This window comes from Natrix helvetica (assembly GCF_964273705.1).
Source record: "Natrix helvetica genome assembly, chromosome: 5".
NCBI classification, from domain to species: domain Eukaryota; kingdom Metazoa; phylum Chordata; class Lepidosauria; order Squamata; family Natricidae; genus Natrix; species Natrix helvetica.
The window spans coordinates 74,611,551-74,631,237 of NC_138551.1; the positions used below are offsets into that span (position 1 = coordinate 74,611,551).

Here is a 19,687-nt window from a genome sequence, read left to right on the forward strand (position 1 = left end):
AGCGAAACGTCTTCCAAGAAAAATCAGAAAATCCAATTTGCCTCTTGGAAAAAAAGCACCTTTGGGACAACCGTGACCTGGATGACTGAGAATCTCCACAGACTTTCTCCAATGCTGTTGTAACTTCGAACAGTCACTAAATGAATTGCTGTAAGTCGAGGACTACCTGTATTCATGGCTGGCACCAGTCAACATACAGCACGTCTGCATTATTTCACAGGACCAGAGTCCCTTTTATGTGATTTCATGAAAAACCCACAATTGGATCACTGGAGCTAATGCTTCCTTGGCTTTCCCCAATATCAGTCTTCTGGACATGTTGAATTTTAATTCCTGTTATTCCTACCTAGTGTATCCAAAAGGAAAATGATAGCCAAGCTCTAATCTTTCTAGAGGGTAATATTTCTGAAGTTAGGGGAAATTGTCGTTCGTACAGTTTTGAGGCGTAATAGCTTTGACTCTGCCTCAGGCATGGACCACATTTCCTGGCAGCTGAGCAATGCTTTATGCCCAGAAAGCAGGTTGCTTCAAATGAGATGTGCCACCACTGCAGTCATAATCACCAGGTAGTTCTAATAGCTAACACGAAAGCTCTGTATATTAGCCATTGCTGATAGCTCCCTAGGAAAAAGTTGTCCCAGTTATTAATTATAATAATTATTAGGGACCATACGCTTATAACTACATGGCACAAACAGAGAAAACAAAGATTACAGTAATTTTAAATGTTGATGAGAAAAAGAAAATCCAAGAGACTGCAGCCAACAATTATTGGGTGAAATTCAGAAAGTTTGAGTACCAATGCAGTTTTTAAATACCTTTGCTTATTTTATATATATAAAAAACAGAATCAAGAAAGTAATCACACTAAAATGAACTATCAAATGGATCATGTCATTGTATTCGCCCTCTGCTTATGAGATTGCCATAGATTTCTTGATGGGGTTTTTTTTTTGGCACAGAAGGAAACAAGATGCTAGGCTAGAAAGGTTTTGATTGATCTAGCAAGACCTCTATGTTCAATGGAAAAGCAGAAAATAAAGGGCTACAATCCAGCCATCCTAATCAATAACCAGGAATGCTCCAATCATGCACCAAGAGACAACAGGGTGGTTCATGGGAAAGGATCTATGGCTTGATAGGAGTTTTTCTTGACACTTTACCTACCACTACAGGGTAATAAATCCAACAATCTTAACTGCAGTGGTGGGATTCAGCCAGTTCGCACCTATTCGGGAGAATCAGTTGTTAACTTTCTAAGCAATTCGGAGAACTGGTTGTTGGAAGAAATCTCATTTTGTTTTTTTCCACTTTACAGGCCAAATCCTTTGAAGGTGTTTCTAGCCTAATCTTTATTGCCCTGCTTATAGAAACTGCCTCTCCGGTTAACCCTTATTACATTGTAACAGCTAAGGTGAAGCACCCATTGACATGAGTGACATTGAGTTGGCCATGCCCACCCAGTCACATGACCACCGAGCCCCACCTACCCAGCTGGTCATAGGGCAGAAGGTTGTTATATTATTTGAATCCCACCACTGCTTAGCTGGGTACTTCGGTGCAAAACTACATCAATATGATTTAGTAAGCAGAAGGTGGGTTCGGGATACCAATACCAAGAGATCCAAAGTTCAAAACTTCCTCAAAAGTGAAGTTCAAAGGGTGAGGTTACGGTTTTACAGTAGCTACTCAACAGGTGGTGGCGGGAAGTTGTTCTGCCCCAATGGCCCTCAGATTCTGTTTCTCGTTTACATGCTTACATTGGAGATGTTTTATGAGGAGCTTCAGATTAAAACAGCCATCTACGTATGAGTGACATTCAGCTTTATTTTCTTTTCCCTCTAGTTAATACCAGGGATACATTGGACAGATCTCTGAAAAACAATTTTGAGGTCGATGTGTTCAAACAGAGGCACAGTCCAGAGAATAGACGTTTTGTAATAGGGGAAATCTGAAGGAGCAAAACTCAAGTGGGATGCAATTACACACAGAGGTTCCATATGCTCTCTACTTTTGGGGGAAGCGCAGATGCTCTTATTAATCAGGAATCTGCCTTAGCATCTTCAATTAATTCACTGCTATGCATTATTTGGAAAAAAGCACATCCTGGACAGCGAAGTAGAGGAAGGAGCCATTTTGCTAATCATAAAACCTTTTATAAATGTTTTTTTTTTATTATCTACCCGAAACCTTTTATGGACTTTTAGCTGAAAACATTAAAAAATCCTGGAAAGTATGGATTTGATTATTAGAAAGGGTAAAATATGGGAAGGAGGGAAAATAGATGATAAATATATTTGTAACTGCTGTAAAGAAAATTGGAAGCTGCTTCTTTATACATTCAACTTTTTCCTTTCTTTATCTATTCGTTATTTTTGTTTGTTCTTTTTCCTCTTTCTTAAATTTGTACTGCTTTCATTACTGTGTAAAATTCTTCAATAAAATTTTTAATTTAAAACTGCTTTGTCAAAATGAAGATACATTATGTTTACAGTTTTTCACAGTCCACAAAGAAATATATCCAATAATAATAGAAACGGTGTCAGGTAAACTCCAACAAGAATTGTTCTTGAGAAATCCATGTTGAATTCTATTAACCACTGTAGTGTTTTCAAGATGATTTATCACCAATCATTTTATGTCTGGCTCTAGAGACTTCCTAAGTGTTGTCAAGCTGTGATTCACCAAATCTTCTTCCTCTCCCTCTGAAGTGGCTTATTCTTTTCTTCTTCTTTGTGTCTATTTTGATTTTCAGAACAATTTTGTGCAGTTACATTGGTTTCTACGATCTTCTATTTTTTTTGTCATTACAAAATTTTGCTGCTTTTTGTTGTTAAATTATTTGCTATTGTGCATTTAGTGCCTTTCTTAAAAAAAACAAATTTTCATCTATCTTGAGATGTTTTAATGGTGTCTCCTGCCGTGGGGTCCTATTATCATTACATTACTAAAATCTGCTTTTTGAAGTTCAAGGTAAACATCTAACTATACTCAAATGTTAGTTTTCTTTAAAGCATTATGGTCACCTTTAACAGAATAACAGAACAATACAGTTGGAAGGGACCTTGGAGGTCTTCTAGTCCAACCCCTGTTCAAGCAGGAAACTGCATACCATCTCCTACAAATGGTTGACCATTGTCCTTAAAAGTACAACCATTTTTATTTTCTAGTCTACTTGTTGGGAGCAAGTCAAGAACAATTGATTCCTTTATGCTTTTCTCCATCTCTGAAGGACAAAATATGAGAGAACCAACTTAGGAATTTACCGGACAGCCCATTCTTGACAATTTTTTTCCCCATCCAGCAGATCCTGGAGGAGTTAAGTGGCTTTATAGGTCCCATTATACTTCTAATATACAGTATGTTTTATTTGAAGTACTGGTATTTAGCTCTGACTTTCAGGGTTAAGTTTAAATCCTTTCTGATCATTTGAGCAAACACTTTCTTCCCAGTCCTTGTGAGACACTGGTTGTATACAGTTTAACTGCTATAATGTTGTTTGTAGAACCTATTGAAAAGACAATGCAGGAAGTTCATTGCTACCAAATTCCACTGTTTGCTTGCTCTGAAGATCAAACTAACACAACTTTTGCACTACCTGCACTGGCTCTATTTCTGGAGCCAAGTAAAGTACAACTTATTTATTTTTATTTACTAGGCTTATATCCTGGTCTGGATATAATAAATTTGAGTGGACCTTAAAAATTAAATTTAAAACATAAGCACATTTAAGCATATATTGGGATTAGGGTTTTTGTTTTTGAAAGACTGCCTGTACTTACATGAACCTGTCTGGACTTAAGAAAGGCAATTAAAAATCTTTTGGTGAGATCTTTTAGGTTAGTAGTCACAAGGACTGCCTCTTTCTGGACTGTTCCACCACAGGCTAAGGGCATAACTTTAATTGATTCTTTAAATGCCTGTATGTTCCCCTATAGTTTAATGTAATTAGATATTCATGTTCATTTAAAAATGCTCACCAATGCTTTAAAATTCTATGCAGCGGTTCAAGTTGTATTTATATTTTGTTGTTTTAAGACAGGGGTTTCAAACTGGCGGCTTGCGGGCTGGATGCATCATATGTAGGCCACGCCCAGCCCAGCTCCGCAAATGGGAAAAACATCACAAAACATGATGGCAATGTGATGTGGCGAGTTTGACACCAGTGTTCTAAGATTTTATTTACTGCATTAGGGAGATTTTGCCAGGAACAGTAATACAAAAATATTTTTCATTAGAAAAATATAAAGTTTATCTAGCAAAATGATGCTTGCAACAAATCTGATGTGCCGCAATTTAACCCGACCACTGACTGTAGACAGTATAAAGAGATTGTAAGTTGCATGATTGATCAAAGTTTATACTGGGAAAAGTACTATGGACACTTAATGGTGCTAGGTTCTATTTTGTATGTGTTCTCTACAGAGAGTTACAACCAAGTTCTTTGATTCACAGGCATTTTGGTAAATAAAACATAATAATAATGCTGATTGCTTTACTTTACAACACGACAGCTTCCATTTTAATGTAATCTTTTAATTAATGAAAATAATATTTTTAATAGGCCTGGTATATATAGCCTCATATCTCCAAAGTATCTTTTGATGCACTGCAGTTCACTCTTTATCTGTACTGTAACAATCTAGTATTTCTAAGCGAGGTATCTTTGTTCTTATTTAGAACATGGGTTCAAAAGATAAGAATAGCAATTTCGAATAAGTACAGGTAGTCCTTGACTTATGGCCACAATTGAGCCCAAAATTTCTGTTGTGAAGCGAGACATTTGTTAACTGAGTTTATCCCATTTTATTATCTTTCTTGATACATTTGTTAAGTGAATCACTGCAGTTGTTAACTTAGTAACAAGGTGGTTAAGTGAATCTAGCTTCCCCATCGACTTTGCTTGTCCGAAGTTCACAAAAAGGTGATCACATGACCCTGGGGTATTGCAACCATCATAAATATGAACCAGTTTTAAAACGTCTGAATTTTGATCACATGACCATGGGGATGTTGCAGTGGTTGTCAGTGTGAAAACTGGTCCCAAGTTATGTTTTTAGTGCCATTGTAACTTTGAACAGTCACTAACTGAACTGTTGTAAGTCGAAGACTACCTATATTTAAAACAGCTGAGATTACAAGTTGTTTAAATATCTCAGAGGTCTCTCATGTGTTCCAGTTTTTGAAGGATCCATCAAGGATATTACAATAGTGAATTTTCTACATTGACTGGGGATTGTCTAGAAGATAAAATATCTTCTAACTACAATTTTATGCCCTACAAGAAATTAGCATCATCTTTTGTAAAGTTTGCCTGCTTGGCTACTAACCTAGCACCTTTTTTTGCCAACAATGTGTGATAGTGATATGTGCTTATACCTCAATCTACAAAATCCCCCGAGATGGCAAATATGAGAAGCAGAGATGATTGTTACACTAGTAAAAATGTATTATAAACAAATCCTAATGCATCTATGTAGATTTTATAGTTTTATAGATAAATCAGAAACCCATACTTGATTATTTTGAATATTGTGTGTATAGTATACAGTACCACATGAAGTTACTATGCACTTGAATACATCTGGTCTTCAAATAGATATTACAAAAATTATTCCACACTTTGGAGAGCAGGCAATTTTTTTCTCATAAATGTGCCAAATCAACACTATTAATTAATAAACTATTGGAACAAGTGATTACAAAATACAAACAAGACTAATAATTATGCATTTATGAAGGGTGGCTCATACAATTTATATGATTAATCATCTAATCATAATTTATATGATTATATGATTACATAATTGATATAATGTCTAAGAATACAGCTTCAAAATTCCTGATGTCTACTGTGTATAATGTGTTACTTTAGAGCCTTCTTGCTTCAATTGGGAATATTAAAAGCTTAATAATTGTTATTTTTTAAAAACCTATGTGAATAATAACTGTGTTACCGATTACAAATATTCTACATAGAGGGACCCATAACATAAACCAAAACTGTTTAAACTCACTTTTGATATTTAAATGGCATATACTTTACAGTTATAATTTCACTGAATAAATAAAATGATATAATAGAACCACTAAGTCATCTTTTCTTCTAATATATAATTATCTTACAGTATGAAAAGATCTAAAAATCAGTCCCACTGTCATGGAGCTGGATAGAAAAATAACAGCAGCCAACAAAACCTGTAAGTAGAATAATAACATTTCAGCTATAGGTTTTTAAAGCATCAGTTAAAGTGGTTTTCTGCAAAGCTTCTTTTGTTCATAAATCTGAATAAAAACAGACAATGTAAGTGTAGTTCTGACATAACTCCACTGAGGTTGGGGAACTTAAGCTGGTGCAAAGTTTATTCCGGTAATTAAAAGCCAAAGTTAAGCCTCTTCCTTGAGCACACAAATGCATGCCTAGACTCTCTCTCAGGGAGGAAAATAATTATCTTCTTATCAAAATGAATGTAACCCGGAATTTAAGAGGAAGAACTTGAAAATAATTTATCTGAGGACTGTTTACAAGGAAACCCTTTTCTTCAAAATCGGAGTTATTAATGCCAGTCAAAAGAATGATTAATCATTCCATAAAATTTTTCATTGTGCTCTCTGAAGTAGGAGTAAAGTTGCTCTAAGACCGTACTGTTGACCACAGGATGCGGGCGCCCTTTGGATTCATGCAAACACCTCTCTCTTCCATCGCTCCGAATGCAATAGAAGCCCTTGGTCTGGTTAAAATAAAAATTTGAAGACAAAATTTTGGAAGGCAGATTAAGGAATCTTTCCACTTTTTGCAATTCAGGAAGAGGGTCTCTGATCAAGGTATTCCCATCAACTATGTGAATCTGATCCAGTTGGAAATATTTCAGCCATCTCCCCATATGGACATCATACAGACTTCTCTGGATAGCCTTGTATTTGGTATTAAGGGCTCCGTTTTTTATAACAATGTCTTCAAAGGGCTGAACAGGCTTGTGGTTTTCCAGCCTATTGTAATAGACTTGGGTGTAATCAGAGATAACTCTCTCTGTGGGGTCTCTTAGAATAAGCAGCAGTTTAATAGAGCTATTCATATCGTGAATCCTTTCGGGAGCCTGCGGCGAGGTAAAATAGCCTGGTGTTTTCTCAATAGTTATTTGATTTTCATATGAAAATGGCATCAGGCCTCTATACCAGTCTATGCCTTTCACATAATTTTCATCCCAGTCAAAAAAATGGACTTCGGTAGCTGCTACCACAATGTTTGGGTGGACATCCAACATTTCAAGTAAGGCCCTAGTCCCTCCTTTACGCACGCCAATGATAATCGCCTGAGGTATTTGTCTGCTTGTGCCAGGAGGTCTCACTTGTGCTAAATAGCGTTCACTCTTATTGCTGAGTAGGACTTGAGATGTCAGCGTCTCCACAAGAGCCCCATTCTCAACTGGAGCAGCCTGAGCAGGAGTCAGCAGAAGGTATGCTGACAGTAGTAGAAAGGCCATGTGGAGGGGAAGGAACAATCAGTGCAAAATGCTGTTGTGCTTGGCTGATGAAACCTGGAACTCGTTCCTCATGGAGGAAGCAGATGTTGGAGCTGGGACCAAAACAACAGTGGACTTCTCAGGCATCTGGAGGGTTGGGAAAAGCAGAAGGACAATAAAATTATTAGTAGTGGTATCCATTTGCCTCTTCATCTTAGCCGAAGACTTAGGTACAAAACCTCCTATATCTCGGAACACAGTAACAGGGGAAAACTGTAGAACTAATTAAGTTATTCATCTGCAAGATTTCAAAGCAAATGAGATTTTAATTTTAATTCTGTTTCTAAACTGAGTCACCTAATGGAAAACAAGCAAATGCTTCAAATGCTCTCTCCCTCCCTCCCTCTCTGTCTCACACACACACCCCTCAGGAAATAAGCACAACCAAATGCCAACAGATAGTATCAATTATTTATTGGAAATATATGCATACATGAATACCCCTCACGCTATTCCTTTTTGGAGTAAGCAATTCTGCAAAGCATAGAAAAGATATAAGAAACATAAATAGAAATTAGAAGACAAAGATGAAAAGGGGGGGGGGAAGTCTTGCTAAACCTATTTATTGCAACACTGTCAGCAATACTTTTTTATCCTTGCAATTCACCATCCTTTCCACTAAGTCCATGTGTAATCTTTTCATGTTGTCAAAAGATAACAACCTTTTGTACACCAGACTGGTACCAAATCCAGAAACAGATATATAAAATACATATCCCATTCAAAAGATCATTGTTTGTTGTTCTTCATGTAAAACCAGTAAGATAAAGAACTACAAGAAATCTGAATATTGGTCATTATATACAAAGCTTGTACCCAGCAGTTACTCAAATTCTTTTCAGAATTCTTTTTAAAAGCTTCTTAGCTTTTCTGTAATAAAACTACCTTATCAAAAGTTCTTGGATCTTCTGTACCTATTTAATTAGCCTATTAGGAGAAGTCTGGCACAATACTCCGTTTTCTTCTTCTTTAAGATTCCAACCTCTTTCTTATTGTGGATCTTATCAACTTCATCCAACTACAATTGATTCAACTTCCTCTTCCTTACCCATTCAACTCACTTCCTTTTTTATGTATTTGTTTTGCCCTTTGATCCCCATTCAATTATCTCTGTGTGATTCAAAGACCACAATAGAATCCTTTCACACTGGTCTTTATAGGAAAAAGTATATTTTTATATGTAGATATTTTCACATATTTTGAAGGAAAAAGCCCATTCCCACAGGGACCCATCATTGTCTTTCTAACAGCATGCATACGTTGTAGAATTTCTCCATTTTTAATGGTTCAGCTAGTTGTTCTTGGTATTTAGGCATACATAATTTGCAAATTCTCACTTATTGATAAATAGTTTGGACTTCAATATAAATTTTCAGATCCATGCTCCTCAAGGCATCATGCAATCTATAGTATTTAACAGTCTCTACAAATCATTTGGATTCTCTGCTAACAACACAACCTCATCTGCATAAAACATACATAAATATTCGTATTCCTGAATGATACATCTATAATGTAATCCTTATGCATCCTATCCCCATCCATCCATCCATCCATCCATATCACAATTAAAAAGACATCACATGTAGTTGTCATATTCCTAATACCTGGAACATTTACAAAGCATTTCATTTATTCGTACATGTACTTTTATTTCATTCTATTGCCCTTTTCACATTCCACAATCAACCTTCAACTCCATATTGGTACAAAATAGTCAATACTCAGGCTGTATCTTGTGATTCTTCTAAGTAAACAGATGCACCTTAAACTTTATTTCTAGCAGTCATCTATTTTTTAACAACTGTTGAAGACAAAAACTCTTGAGTGCACCTTCTGCTCAGCATTAAGCTAGAATACGTATAGGTAGAAAATAAATTTAATAAACAAACAAATAATAAGTACGTATCCCAAATATTGCCCATTATACCTTTTGTACTATCATAAATCTCAACAGGACAATCTCAGACATAATAACGCCCTTATTTAAGCTAATGCCCTTATTTTCTTTTGCATTTAATCTTGTCATACCTTTCAATTTTTATAGGAGAACAGTAATAGAATTCTTCCAATTATCAAGTACAGGTAAAGTCTTCACATGCCAAACTATTGTAGAATACTTTGCAAGTATACCGCATTTCAAGTTGTATCACTACACCTGCATTTGTCATTTTTTTTCAAGATTGTGAGATAAATTATTTCAAAATTTTTCTTGTTTACTAATGTTATAATAATTTCAGTCCATCTTTGAATACCACTGCTATTCCCAAACATTTTACACTTCCCATTAATATTATGCTCAACATATTTCTCTGATAATTCTTTCCCCTCTGTTCTAAGTAGCTTCCATAGTCTAAGATGATGGCGCAGTGGCTAAAATGCAGTATTGCAGGCTAACTCACTGCTCATTCCAGAGTTTGATTCCGACTGGCTCAAGGTTGACTCAGCCTTCCATCTTTCTGAGGTCGATAAAATGAGGATCCAGATTGCTAGGGGCAATATGGTGACTCTAAACTGCTTAGAGAGGGCTGTAAAAGCACTATGAAGTGGTATATAAGTGCTATTGCTATTTCCTTGTGTTCACCTTCCATTCATTCTATTGAAAAAATTGTCTCCTGATATATTTGCACATCGTACAAGATTTGTATATTCTCTTTCTGTGGTTCTTTTACTTGTATGCTTGTTTATTTTTCTTCTATGTCCATTTCCCCCCAAGATTTTTATTCTATAAAATAATATATGTTGGTCACCCAGAAAACCTCATCACCTTTGGATTTTACTATTACTTTCTGAATCTAGATCATTAAATTCAAATCAGTCATGCTACCACAGATAACCATGTAAGCCAGTGGCTCCCAACCTTTTGGACACCAGGGACTGGTTCTGTGGAGAGATTTTTCTGTGGACCGGAAGGGGTGTGGTTTTGTGTGCTGCCTGCATCCCATGGATGGGGCTTTGCTTGTTTGCGTGGCTCAGTTTCTGGGATGCTGCAGCCCGGTGCTGGTCCAGAGACTGAGGGTTGGGAACCACTGATGTAAATTATATACTTAAGCGACAAGTTTTCCCTAAGCAGATACTTACTAGTCATCAAGACTCCTGACACACAAGACATGATCAAGATTTCTCTGCTTAACAAGGTAATACTTTTTAGGCACATAAGAACCTGTATAATCTTCTTTTCTAATTAAAGGACTTTTCACTTTTCAGAATGAATTTTTATCCTCGTAGTTTTGAAAGCATTTATTGTGTGGCCTGAGGGGATGAGTGCTCTTCAAATTAAATGTTCTGTTGCAAAGCAGCAAGTTATGTCGTCCTTTGCCAAGAATGTGCAAATCCATTATTTATATAATTGATCGAATATGTAATCTAATCTTGGGACATCTGAACCTTTCCTAGATTCATTTGTTTTCTAATTGTATTATTATTTTATTGTACTGTCAATTATGGATGTATTTGATGCTTTTGCAGGTCTTGTGAGTTTGACTTGTAAAGTTTTGAACACATTGAATGTCAAAACAACAGTCTAAGTTATTTACACCTGTGCTTCTCTGTTCATTTCTTCTATTATTTTCAACCTCTGTGATCATTAAAATTAACACTACAAGTGAAGATCAACTGACCTAGGTCCTCACCGGGAGAATATAATTATTACCGGTATTGCATGCAGGTAGTTCTTAGAGGTTTCTGCATGTGTTAGGTCAGAGGCTTAGAGAATAAGCCCTAAACAAGATGTCAACACAGAGAATCCCCCATTTATTATTTGGGGAAGGTTACATTTTCAATTTCAGTAGGTCACTTTGAAACTGAAGCTCTGTTGATGGTGTGAAGCAAACAGTAAAATGGCAATATGTAAAAGTTAACTTGGTTTCAACCACCTGAACAATAGTGTATAGATAATGTCAACTTGTCAAAAATGGAATCTTTTCAAATGCAACTTGAAAAATGTGATTATTTATGGAAAAATAAAAGGGCGCATTTGAAGTGAAACAGAAGTTGTGTACATGTATGTGCCTTTTAAATGACAATTTTCTAAAGAAGGATGAAAATGTTCCTGAAAAAAAAGTTCAGGCATTGACTTTAACTATAAATAAGATCTAATATCAGGATGTTTCACAAGTTTGAATTAAGAAAATATAGTTAGATATAAGAAAACAGTTCCTTTTCAACATATGGTATTAGGAAAACAACCACAGTTAATCAAATCTTTTTATTTATTACAATAAAGAATATTTTAAATTCAGTCAACAAGACTTAACAAGCATTTTAGCAATTGAAAGAATTACATATTACTATGAATGTTAATGCAAAATGTTGTCCAGTCATCATAAGAAAGTACAGAGCTGACTATCAAATACTATTTTTTAAAATAAGACTTGATCTTTACTAAAATTTCTCTTCTCGTGCACCCAAAGCTTCTGATGTGATGAAATCATAAAACTTGACACCACCAGAGAAAGCTAGAAAAGGCCAGTTATGTGGGCCTCTTCTCCTACCTCCTAACATCAAAATTATGAAGATTCTTACTACTTCAATGTCTGTAACAGTTCACACTCACCTTATATAGTTCCACATAATTATATTCCAATGAAGTTTTGCTTATGTTGATTACTAATGTTTAATGATTCTGGGAGAACCAGGATAGTGTAATGATTAAAGCAGGGATGTCCAACTTTGGCAACTTTTAAGATTTCTGGGCTTCAACTCCCAGAATTGCTAAGCCAAAACAGCTGGCTGGGGAATTCTGGGAGTTGAAGTCCACATTTCTTAAAGTTGGACATCCGTGGATTAAAGTGTTAGATTTTGACAGAAAATAGCTTTTGACTCTAGAGAGGCTTCTGGCCAGTTCTCTCTCTCTCTCAGCAGTGTTACTGTTGTGGAGATAAAATCAGGGAGATCTTTATGTATGCACTTTTGACCCGCAGGAGAAATGGCAGGCAATAAACAACATTATAAATAAATAATAAATAAAACACATTTTTCTCCCTAAGGCTCTGCATATTGCATCCATGAATTAAGTTGGATTGCATTTTCCATAGCTTAAAAAGTCTGCCTTTTGACTCTTGCACTCAAGATAACAGACTTCACATCAGAAATGGCAGTAAATCACAACTCTTCAGAATCTTAGCTGCATGTCCAGAATCTTACTTCTCAAAAGAAGCCTCACAGACACAAACACAGCTAGATTAGTTTTTTTTTATTGCAACATAGAATATAACAAAATTCACGCAGAGGTCCTGTCTATTTGAATATTCATTCCTTTCAGAAATTTATGTGGCTGCCTACATAAAGAACCCTAGGCAGCTAATAAACTCACAAGTAATAAAAACACAAGCTTAAAACTCTAAAAGCATCAGCATTATGACAGTAGCCTCTCAAAAAAAAAAATGCTGGCTCAGTTGCCATCTTGATCCAATGCCTTTGAGAAGAGTCAGCTTTTAATGGCTTTCTGGAAGGCAAAGAAGTTAAGGCCTCTCTATATTTCAAGGGGGAGTTTAGACATTTCTGGCCAAAGTGATCTTTATTATGTTTCATTTTGTATTATACAGTGATCAATTTGTAAAGATACTGCATGTGCTTGAACATTTAAATTTTACACTTCTTCCTTCCATGTTTCTAAGTTGATGGGTAGAGATAGTCCTTGTTTAGCAGTTGTCTTGGACAGCAACTGTTTGCCTGCATTTACAATCTTTGCAAGTTTGAAAAGCAAAAAAAAGCTGAATTAAGATTGTTAAGCATAGCCGTGGCTTCATTTAATGACTGCTTTCCTTAATTGCCAGTCCCAACTGTAGTTGCTAAATGAGAAATATATACATACATACATACATACATACATACATACATACATACATACATACATACGAAAGTATTTTATTTGCGTGCATTTAACTACTCTTGATCCTAGTTACTGCTAGTTCTTGTTCTCCAGCTTCATTCCTGATACATGGCTTTCATTTTTTATGTGCCACTTGTAAATAATCAGTTTTCTAATAGGTACATCCTACTGTAAGCAGATATCATATAGCACCAGAAATACCCAAGCTAGTGCTAGTTCCTAATGGTTTATCCACCTTTTCTTCATCCCATTAAAGCTTCTTTTAACTCTTCTATTTACCATGCTTTAGCACTTAATTGACACTTAGTTCCTTGGTTGGCCATTTATTTTTACTGATCCCCCAAATATTCTGCACAAGCTTCTCCAAAAGGAATAGGAGAAACTAAAAAGGCCATTTCACTCCTAGTGATTACTGATGAGAGCAATGAAAATCTGAAGTTTGGATATAAACTATTCAGACTAAAAACAAATGTATTCCTACTTAAAAAGTCTACTACTACTACTACTACTACTACTACTACTACTACTACTACAGTTGATTGATTCAACTATCCCCATCTAGCATCTATATTGATAGTAGCAGGTGGCACTTTTACAAAATAACGTAATACCACTGTAGGCTAAAGGGTAGGAACCCCTAATCAAATTGTATATTTTGATGAATCCCTAAATGAACTGAAGCTGACATAACGGCTACATGGTATGAAGTTAAACATGACAAAGATCAATTTGGTCAGGGCTGCCTACACTTTGTATGTAACTATACAAAAAGGCATTTTCAAAACACTAGATTTCTCCTAGTCTCTGACCTCCACAACTCCATTATACTAGACTGCAGCTGAATGAACACACAAATCTCCATCCATTTTCATGGTTACTTATGCTTCTTCACTCTCCAGCTCCTCCTCATTACATTTCTCTTTTCTTTCTAGAATAGACTGAAGCGTAGGAAGAACACCCATCTCATCCCTTGACCTCACCACCAAAATGCTTTATACTTAGTTCTCTTCCCCATTCTGGATTCACATTTTCAATATCCCTACAGACCGTGTATCAGCATCTTTAGTTTAAGTGTAGTTAAATTTTAGTTTAACTAAAAAGTAAGATTCCTAATGCCTGTTTTTATGTGTTAACCATGAAAAAAAATGTGTGTGTGTGTGTGTGTGTAGATAGACAGATAGACAGACAGACAGAGATACTATTGCCAAAAGTATTCGCAGACTCACAACTAAGTCTGATTGTGTGGATGGATGAGAGAATACTTTTGGCAATATAGTGTGTGTCTTTACCTTTCTGTATATTTGTTGCTCTAGATCAGGACTGTCAAACTTGTGGGCTGCAGGCCAGATGTGTCACATACTGGTCACAGCTATGCCCAGGTTTAGCGAAGGTTGAAAAAATTTGCGATACGACACCTGACACCGCTGTGATGACACAAGTTTAACACCCCTGCTCTAGATAAATCCAGTACATTTGCAGAATTGTTGATGGTTCTATATGGCAGACATTTCTACCAAAATAAAATGTTGCCCAGAAATATATTACAAAGGATAATCAGATTCAAAATGCATTATGAAACTGAGATCTAAATGTATCAAAGTTGCTTTAGGGAGCAATTCCATTGGAGGAACATTCCAAGCTCAGTCTAAGAAATTGATTGATTTTGATGAAGCTTGGACTGTTAGCGCATATGGTTATGCTAAAATTGGCCAATAAACCTAAAGAGGGTTTAAACGATGCACAGAGTAGATCATTGGGAAAAATTATCTAAATAATATCTGCATTTTGCTATCTTTGTGGAATTAAATGCACACATTTAGAAACATCACGAACAACTTTGCATAATGGATTTGAAATCGCAACACTTCATTTTTCCTAACTCATAGAGCATTTGCAATAGCTTCATGGTGCATAATTTAAAAATTAGTTCGCTTCTTTCTTCCCCAACTCCCCTGTATGGCATCAAAATTATAACACCCTATTACAAGTTATGTGTTTTTATTATTTGGTCATGCTGGTTGCTGGGTAACAAAATGATATGGCATCCATTAGGTGGAAAAAAACAACAACCCAGCAACTTGCTAGGAAATTGAGGCTTCTGAATGAAGATTCTAAAGTTATTTTAAACAATAGCCAGATTTGACTCAAAATATTTATAAGAATAGTCTAAGAAGTGATCTTAACATTTAATTTTATAGAATAGATTTATGTTTAATATTCTGGAAGACAGCTTGGAATATATTATAATTGTTACTATTTCAGGTCAAAATTTGTTGATCCCTAATTTATTGGTACTTTTTTTTGCTTATCAGTTTGCTCTCTGAATAAGGTCAAGAAGCACTGGTTATAAATTGGATAAATATGCCAATTTTTAGCAGTATTATCATGAATTCTCCTTCTTTGAATGTATCCCTTCTAACTGAAGACACAATGTTATAGATCTTGGTAGCTTATCTGCATTCATAATTAGTACTCATACATGGTTCACAACACTGGATTTAATCCCCCCTCCTAACTTTCTTTTTCCTTTTAGGTACAATCCCCCCCCCCCCAAATATAGTTCAGATACTTTACAGGTAGTCCTTGACTTACAACAATTCATTTAGTGACAGTTCAAAGTTACAACGGAATTGATAAAAGTGACTTATGACAATTTTTCAGAGTTATGAACTTTGTAGCATTCTCCATGATCATGTGATCAAAATTGAGATGCTTGGCAACTGGTTCATACTTATGACCGTTAAGGTGTCCCAAATACATGTGGTCACCTTTTGCAACATTTAGACAAGAAGAGTCAACGGGGAATTCAGATTCACTTAACAACCGGGTTGCTAACTTATCAATTGCAGTGATTCACTTAACAACTATGGCAAGAAAGGTCGTAAAATGAGGTAAAACTCGCTTAACACACGTTTCATCAACAGAAATTTTGGGCTCAATTGTGGTCGTAAGTCAAGAACTACCTGTCCTTGTTTGTCCCAATCACCACTTTTACAAAGGGACACAGAAAACAGCAATCTGTCAATGAATGTGAATTCAGATGAATATTCTATCTAATGCTACTGTACCCAGCTAATGTCTATATTTTGTAATATATTATTCATGTCTTATAATGCAAATAACATTCAGAAAAAATAGAAGTCAATAAAATGTTTCCCTATAACACTGGAAACGCAAATGACAAACCATTAAAAAGAAAAAAAAATCTTAACAATCCAAATATTAAAATTAAGTAGATTATAAAACTATGTGTAGAAGTGGAGAATACATAACCTTGTTTAACAACAACATTTATTAAGTAAGCCTTTTACTTATTTATTTAACAAATACTAAGATGTTAAACAAGACTCTCTCTCTCTCTCTCTCTCTCTCTCTCTCTTCCATTAATCTTTTTAACTGTGCTGGTCTTTGATTGTAATAAACATTCTGTATCTGAATCATCCATCCAACTGTCTAACCACCCAATCTGTGGTTTGTTCACCCGGTGGGGGCAAAGACCAATCAATTATACAGAGTCGAGGATTATTTCTGATGAGAAGCCAAGGGGCTTATTTCTGATGATGATTAGCAAACAAAGGAGCTGGAGGAAGCTCTGAGCAAGACTGCCATTCTATTTTTATAGCTCAGAACATAGGAAATTCCAAACAGCAATACAATGTTTGGTTACAAATTTCTTATTGTCATTAAAATAGCATGTGTACAAGTCATGCTGCTCAACTTGGAATAGCACATGTACAAACAGTGCTGTTCAGCTGTTCCTAGAATGACCTGTACCACGTAGACATGGTACATGCATGTCTACGTGCAATAAGCCTCTAGGTACAGTCCTAACTGCATCCTGCAGAGCTAAGTATAATTTCTTGCTTTGGTTTAGCACAGTGTTTAGTAGCTCACCTGCTTCTGTGCAGACAGGAGAAGTGGAGCAAAAGCAGTGGGGAAATAGTCTTGTCTAAGAGGCAGAGGTTTGGCTGGCTTCTTAGATCTTAATTCATAGGGTTTCTGAGTAGCCTCGCACTCAGGCTCACTGTGCGTAGGAGGATTTGGACTATTCAGTAAGTCATCAAATCCAACCAATTCAACCAAATTCTCTTCTCACCTACAATACAGGCAGCTGCGCCTCAAGAGCCACTTTTGGGACTATCATTGGTGGATGATAGAAAAGGGCCTTGAATTTGACACTCCTGTTCTAGGAGATATTGAAGCCAATCATCCCCCCAAAAGTAAATAAATTTCCTTTTAATAAAATGATCACCTTCAACTAATTCTATGAAGTTCTTCAAAACACAGGTCAAAGGGGTCATCATCCAAGGTTTTGCTAGAACCTGCTACCATCATCTATGGTTGTGAACTATGTCCACTGGAACTGGCCCTGTTTACTGTCAATGTCTCCTAGGGGGCCAGTGGGCTTTTGAAAGAATCAAGAGTCTTTGATTGCCTTTCCCCCGGGCGCCTTAGGGTTTTCTGTCAACCCCAGCCCCCTTCGTGATACTTCATTAACAAGAGTGTTCTTACCAAAGGGCCTTAGGAGTTTTCATCAACCCTCCCCCCCTTGAGACTCACCCCTTGAGACCCTGCATCTTATATCCTTAAGGGACTCAAGTCCCTATTGGCTTTTCTTCACAGAGGGAATGGGAACCCAATGTATGTAACACGTACCCAATGAGGGCCTTTGGGCACTTCAAGTGGACATTATGGGGAAATTCAGAATCGATTTACAACTATCCCTGCCAATCTGGGCTCTGAAGTTCTTGGGGAGTCTTGATTCCATATCATCCAGTTTCCTCTGTTATTTGACCCTCAATATTGAGTTCAGGGCAATGCGAGGCACAAGACCATGAGAACGATACTGCTGAAATCAGCAGGGTGCACAAGAGCATGGTGGCTCATGTGGTTAAGACGTTGGGTCAGAGTTAAGCAAGCCTGCATTCAAGACCCAAGTGCTGCTGCGTGGCAGGGTGAGCTCCTGTCATTCACTCCAGTTCTTTAGCAGGGGCATGAAAGGAGTCCCACAGGCAGTCATCTGGCAATGGTGATGTCACCAGCTAATCCTTTCAACTCAGAAATGCCTTAAACGATGCCTCTGACATGAATAGAACAGGGTAGACCTTACCAGTCTTACCTGTGGCTCTGTGTTTCTCAAGAAGTCATCTTTAAGCCAGGGGGAGGATATTGGTGGAGTCGCCAATCTGATGGGCAAGAGCTGCGCTTGGTTCTGTGGTTCATTTACCTGGCACAAAGGCCAAACAATTACACAGAATCAAGAAAAGTGAAAATTTGTCACTTTCTTTCTGATCAGAAGCAAAGGAGCTCTCCATAATCAAGCTGCTGGGAGGAGCCCTGAGCAAGAGTGGTATTTTATTTTGATACCTCAGGATATAGGAAATTCAAAACAGCAATAGAATGATTGGTTATAAATTTCTTATCATCATTAAAATCACATGTACAAGTAGTGCTGTTCAGCTGTTTTTAGCATGACCGATTCATCTAGACTTTGACTCAAGCTGCAACAAGCTACTGGGTACTGTTCTAACCACATCCTGCAGAGTTAAATATAATTTCTTGCTTTAGTTTAGCAAAGAGTTTAATAGTTTTCTGTTTTATGCTTCTGTGCTGACAGGATGAAGTGAAGCAAAAGTGTGGAAAGAAAAATAGAGGGTTCTGTAAAAGATGAAGTTTGGGGTCCCATGCCTTAAGGGAAAAAAACTACAACATGTTAAGCAAGTAATAGTATTAAATAATATTCAATAACATTGAAAGGGTAGCTTCCTGATGTAAGAGAGTTCCTATTGCTCTCTGCTCTAATTCTGCCTGCTCAAGCTTGCCTCCCTTGACACTGAAGAAACCCAATGTGGTCTTAGATTATTAGTCTTATGAGAAATAGATTTAATTTGTTTGAGCCAGATTCCTGAGGGTTGAACTACTATACTAAAATTTGTCCATTGAGTTTACTCACATAGGTGTTGAAAAAGGCAGTTTGGGGGATGGACAGAGGTAAGCCTCTTTCATTTCTTTCTTGATTGAGATAGCTGCTGATTGTAAAACAATGAGGGCAACATAAAGGAAGTGGGAGTAAACATGCTTGTATTTCTCTGCTAAAAACCGCAGGATGGGACACTAATTCACAGTTGATTTGCCCTCCCTGTCATGGGCTTGTTCATCAATAAGGAACTTCTGTTCTAGTCAACCCAGAAGCTTATAAAACAGAAAGAAACATTTCCTTGAGAGGCATAGGAGACTAATTGTATGGTAATTGGAAAAGTCCACCCTTGTAATGGTATGTGGGAATAGCCTTGGGAGACCCGGCAGAGATGCTGCCGAGAGACCTTGCAGA

At 36.6% G+C, this 19,687-nt stretch overlaps 1 protein-coding gene across 3 annotated transcripts in view; it reads right to left on the minus strand.

The window, feature by feature from the left end:
• Positions 1-1,358: 1,358 nt before the first annotated feature.
• The window catches only part of HS3ST1 (heparan sulfate-glucosamine 3-sulfotransferase 1), a 94,598-nt gene continuing 76,269 nt past the window's right edge, over positions 1,359-19,687 (minus strand). For all 3 annotated transcript variants that reach the window (XM_081955338.1, XM_081955336.1, XM_081955337.1), the window contains exon 2: positions 1,359-7,610. In XM_081955338.1, the coding sequence (XP_081811464.1) occupies positions 6,558-7,484 (927 nt within the window). In that variant the 5' untranslated portion in view covers positions 7,485-7,610 and the 3' untranslated portion in view covers positions 1,359-6,557. The remainder of the gene's footprint in view (positions 7,611-19,687) is intronic.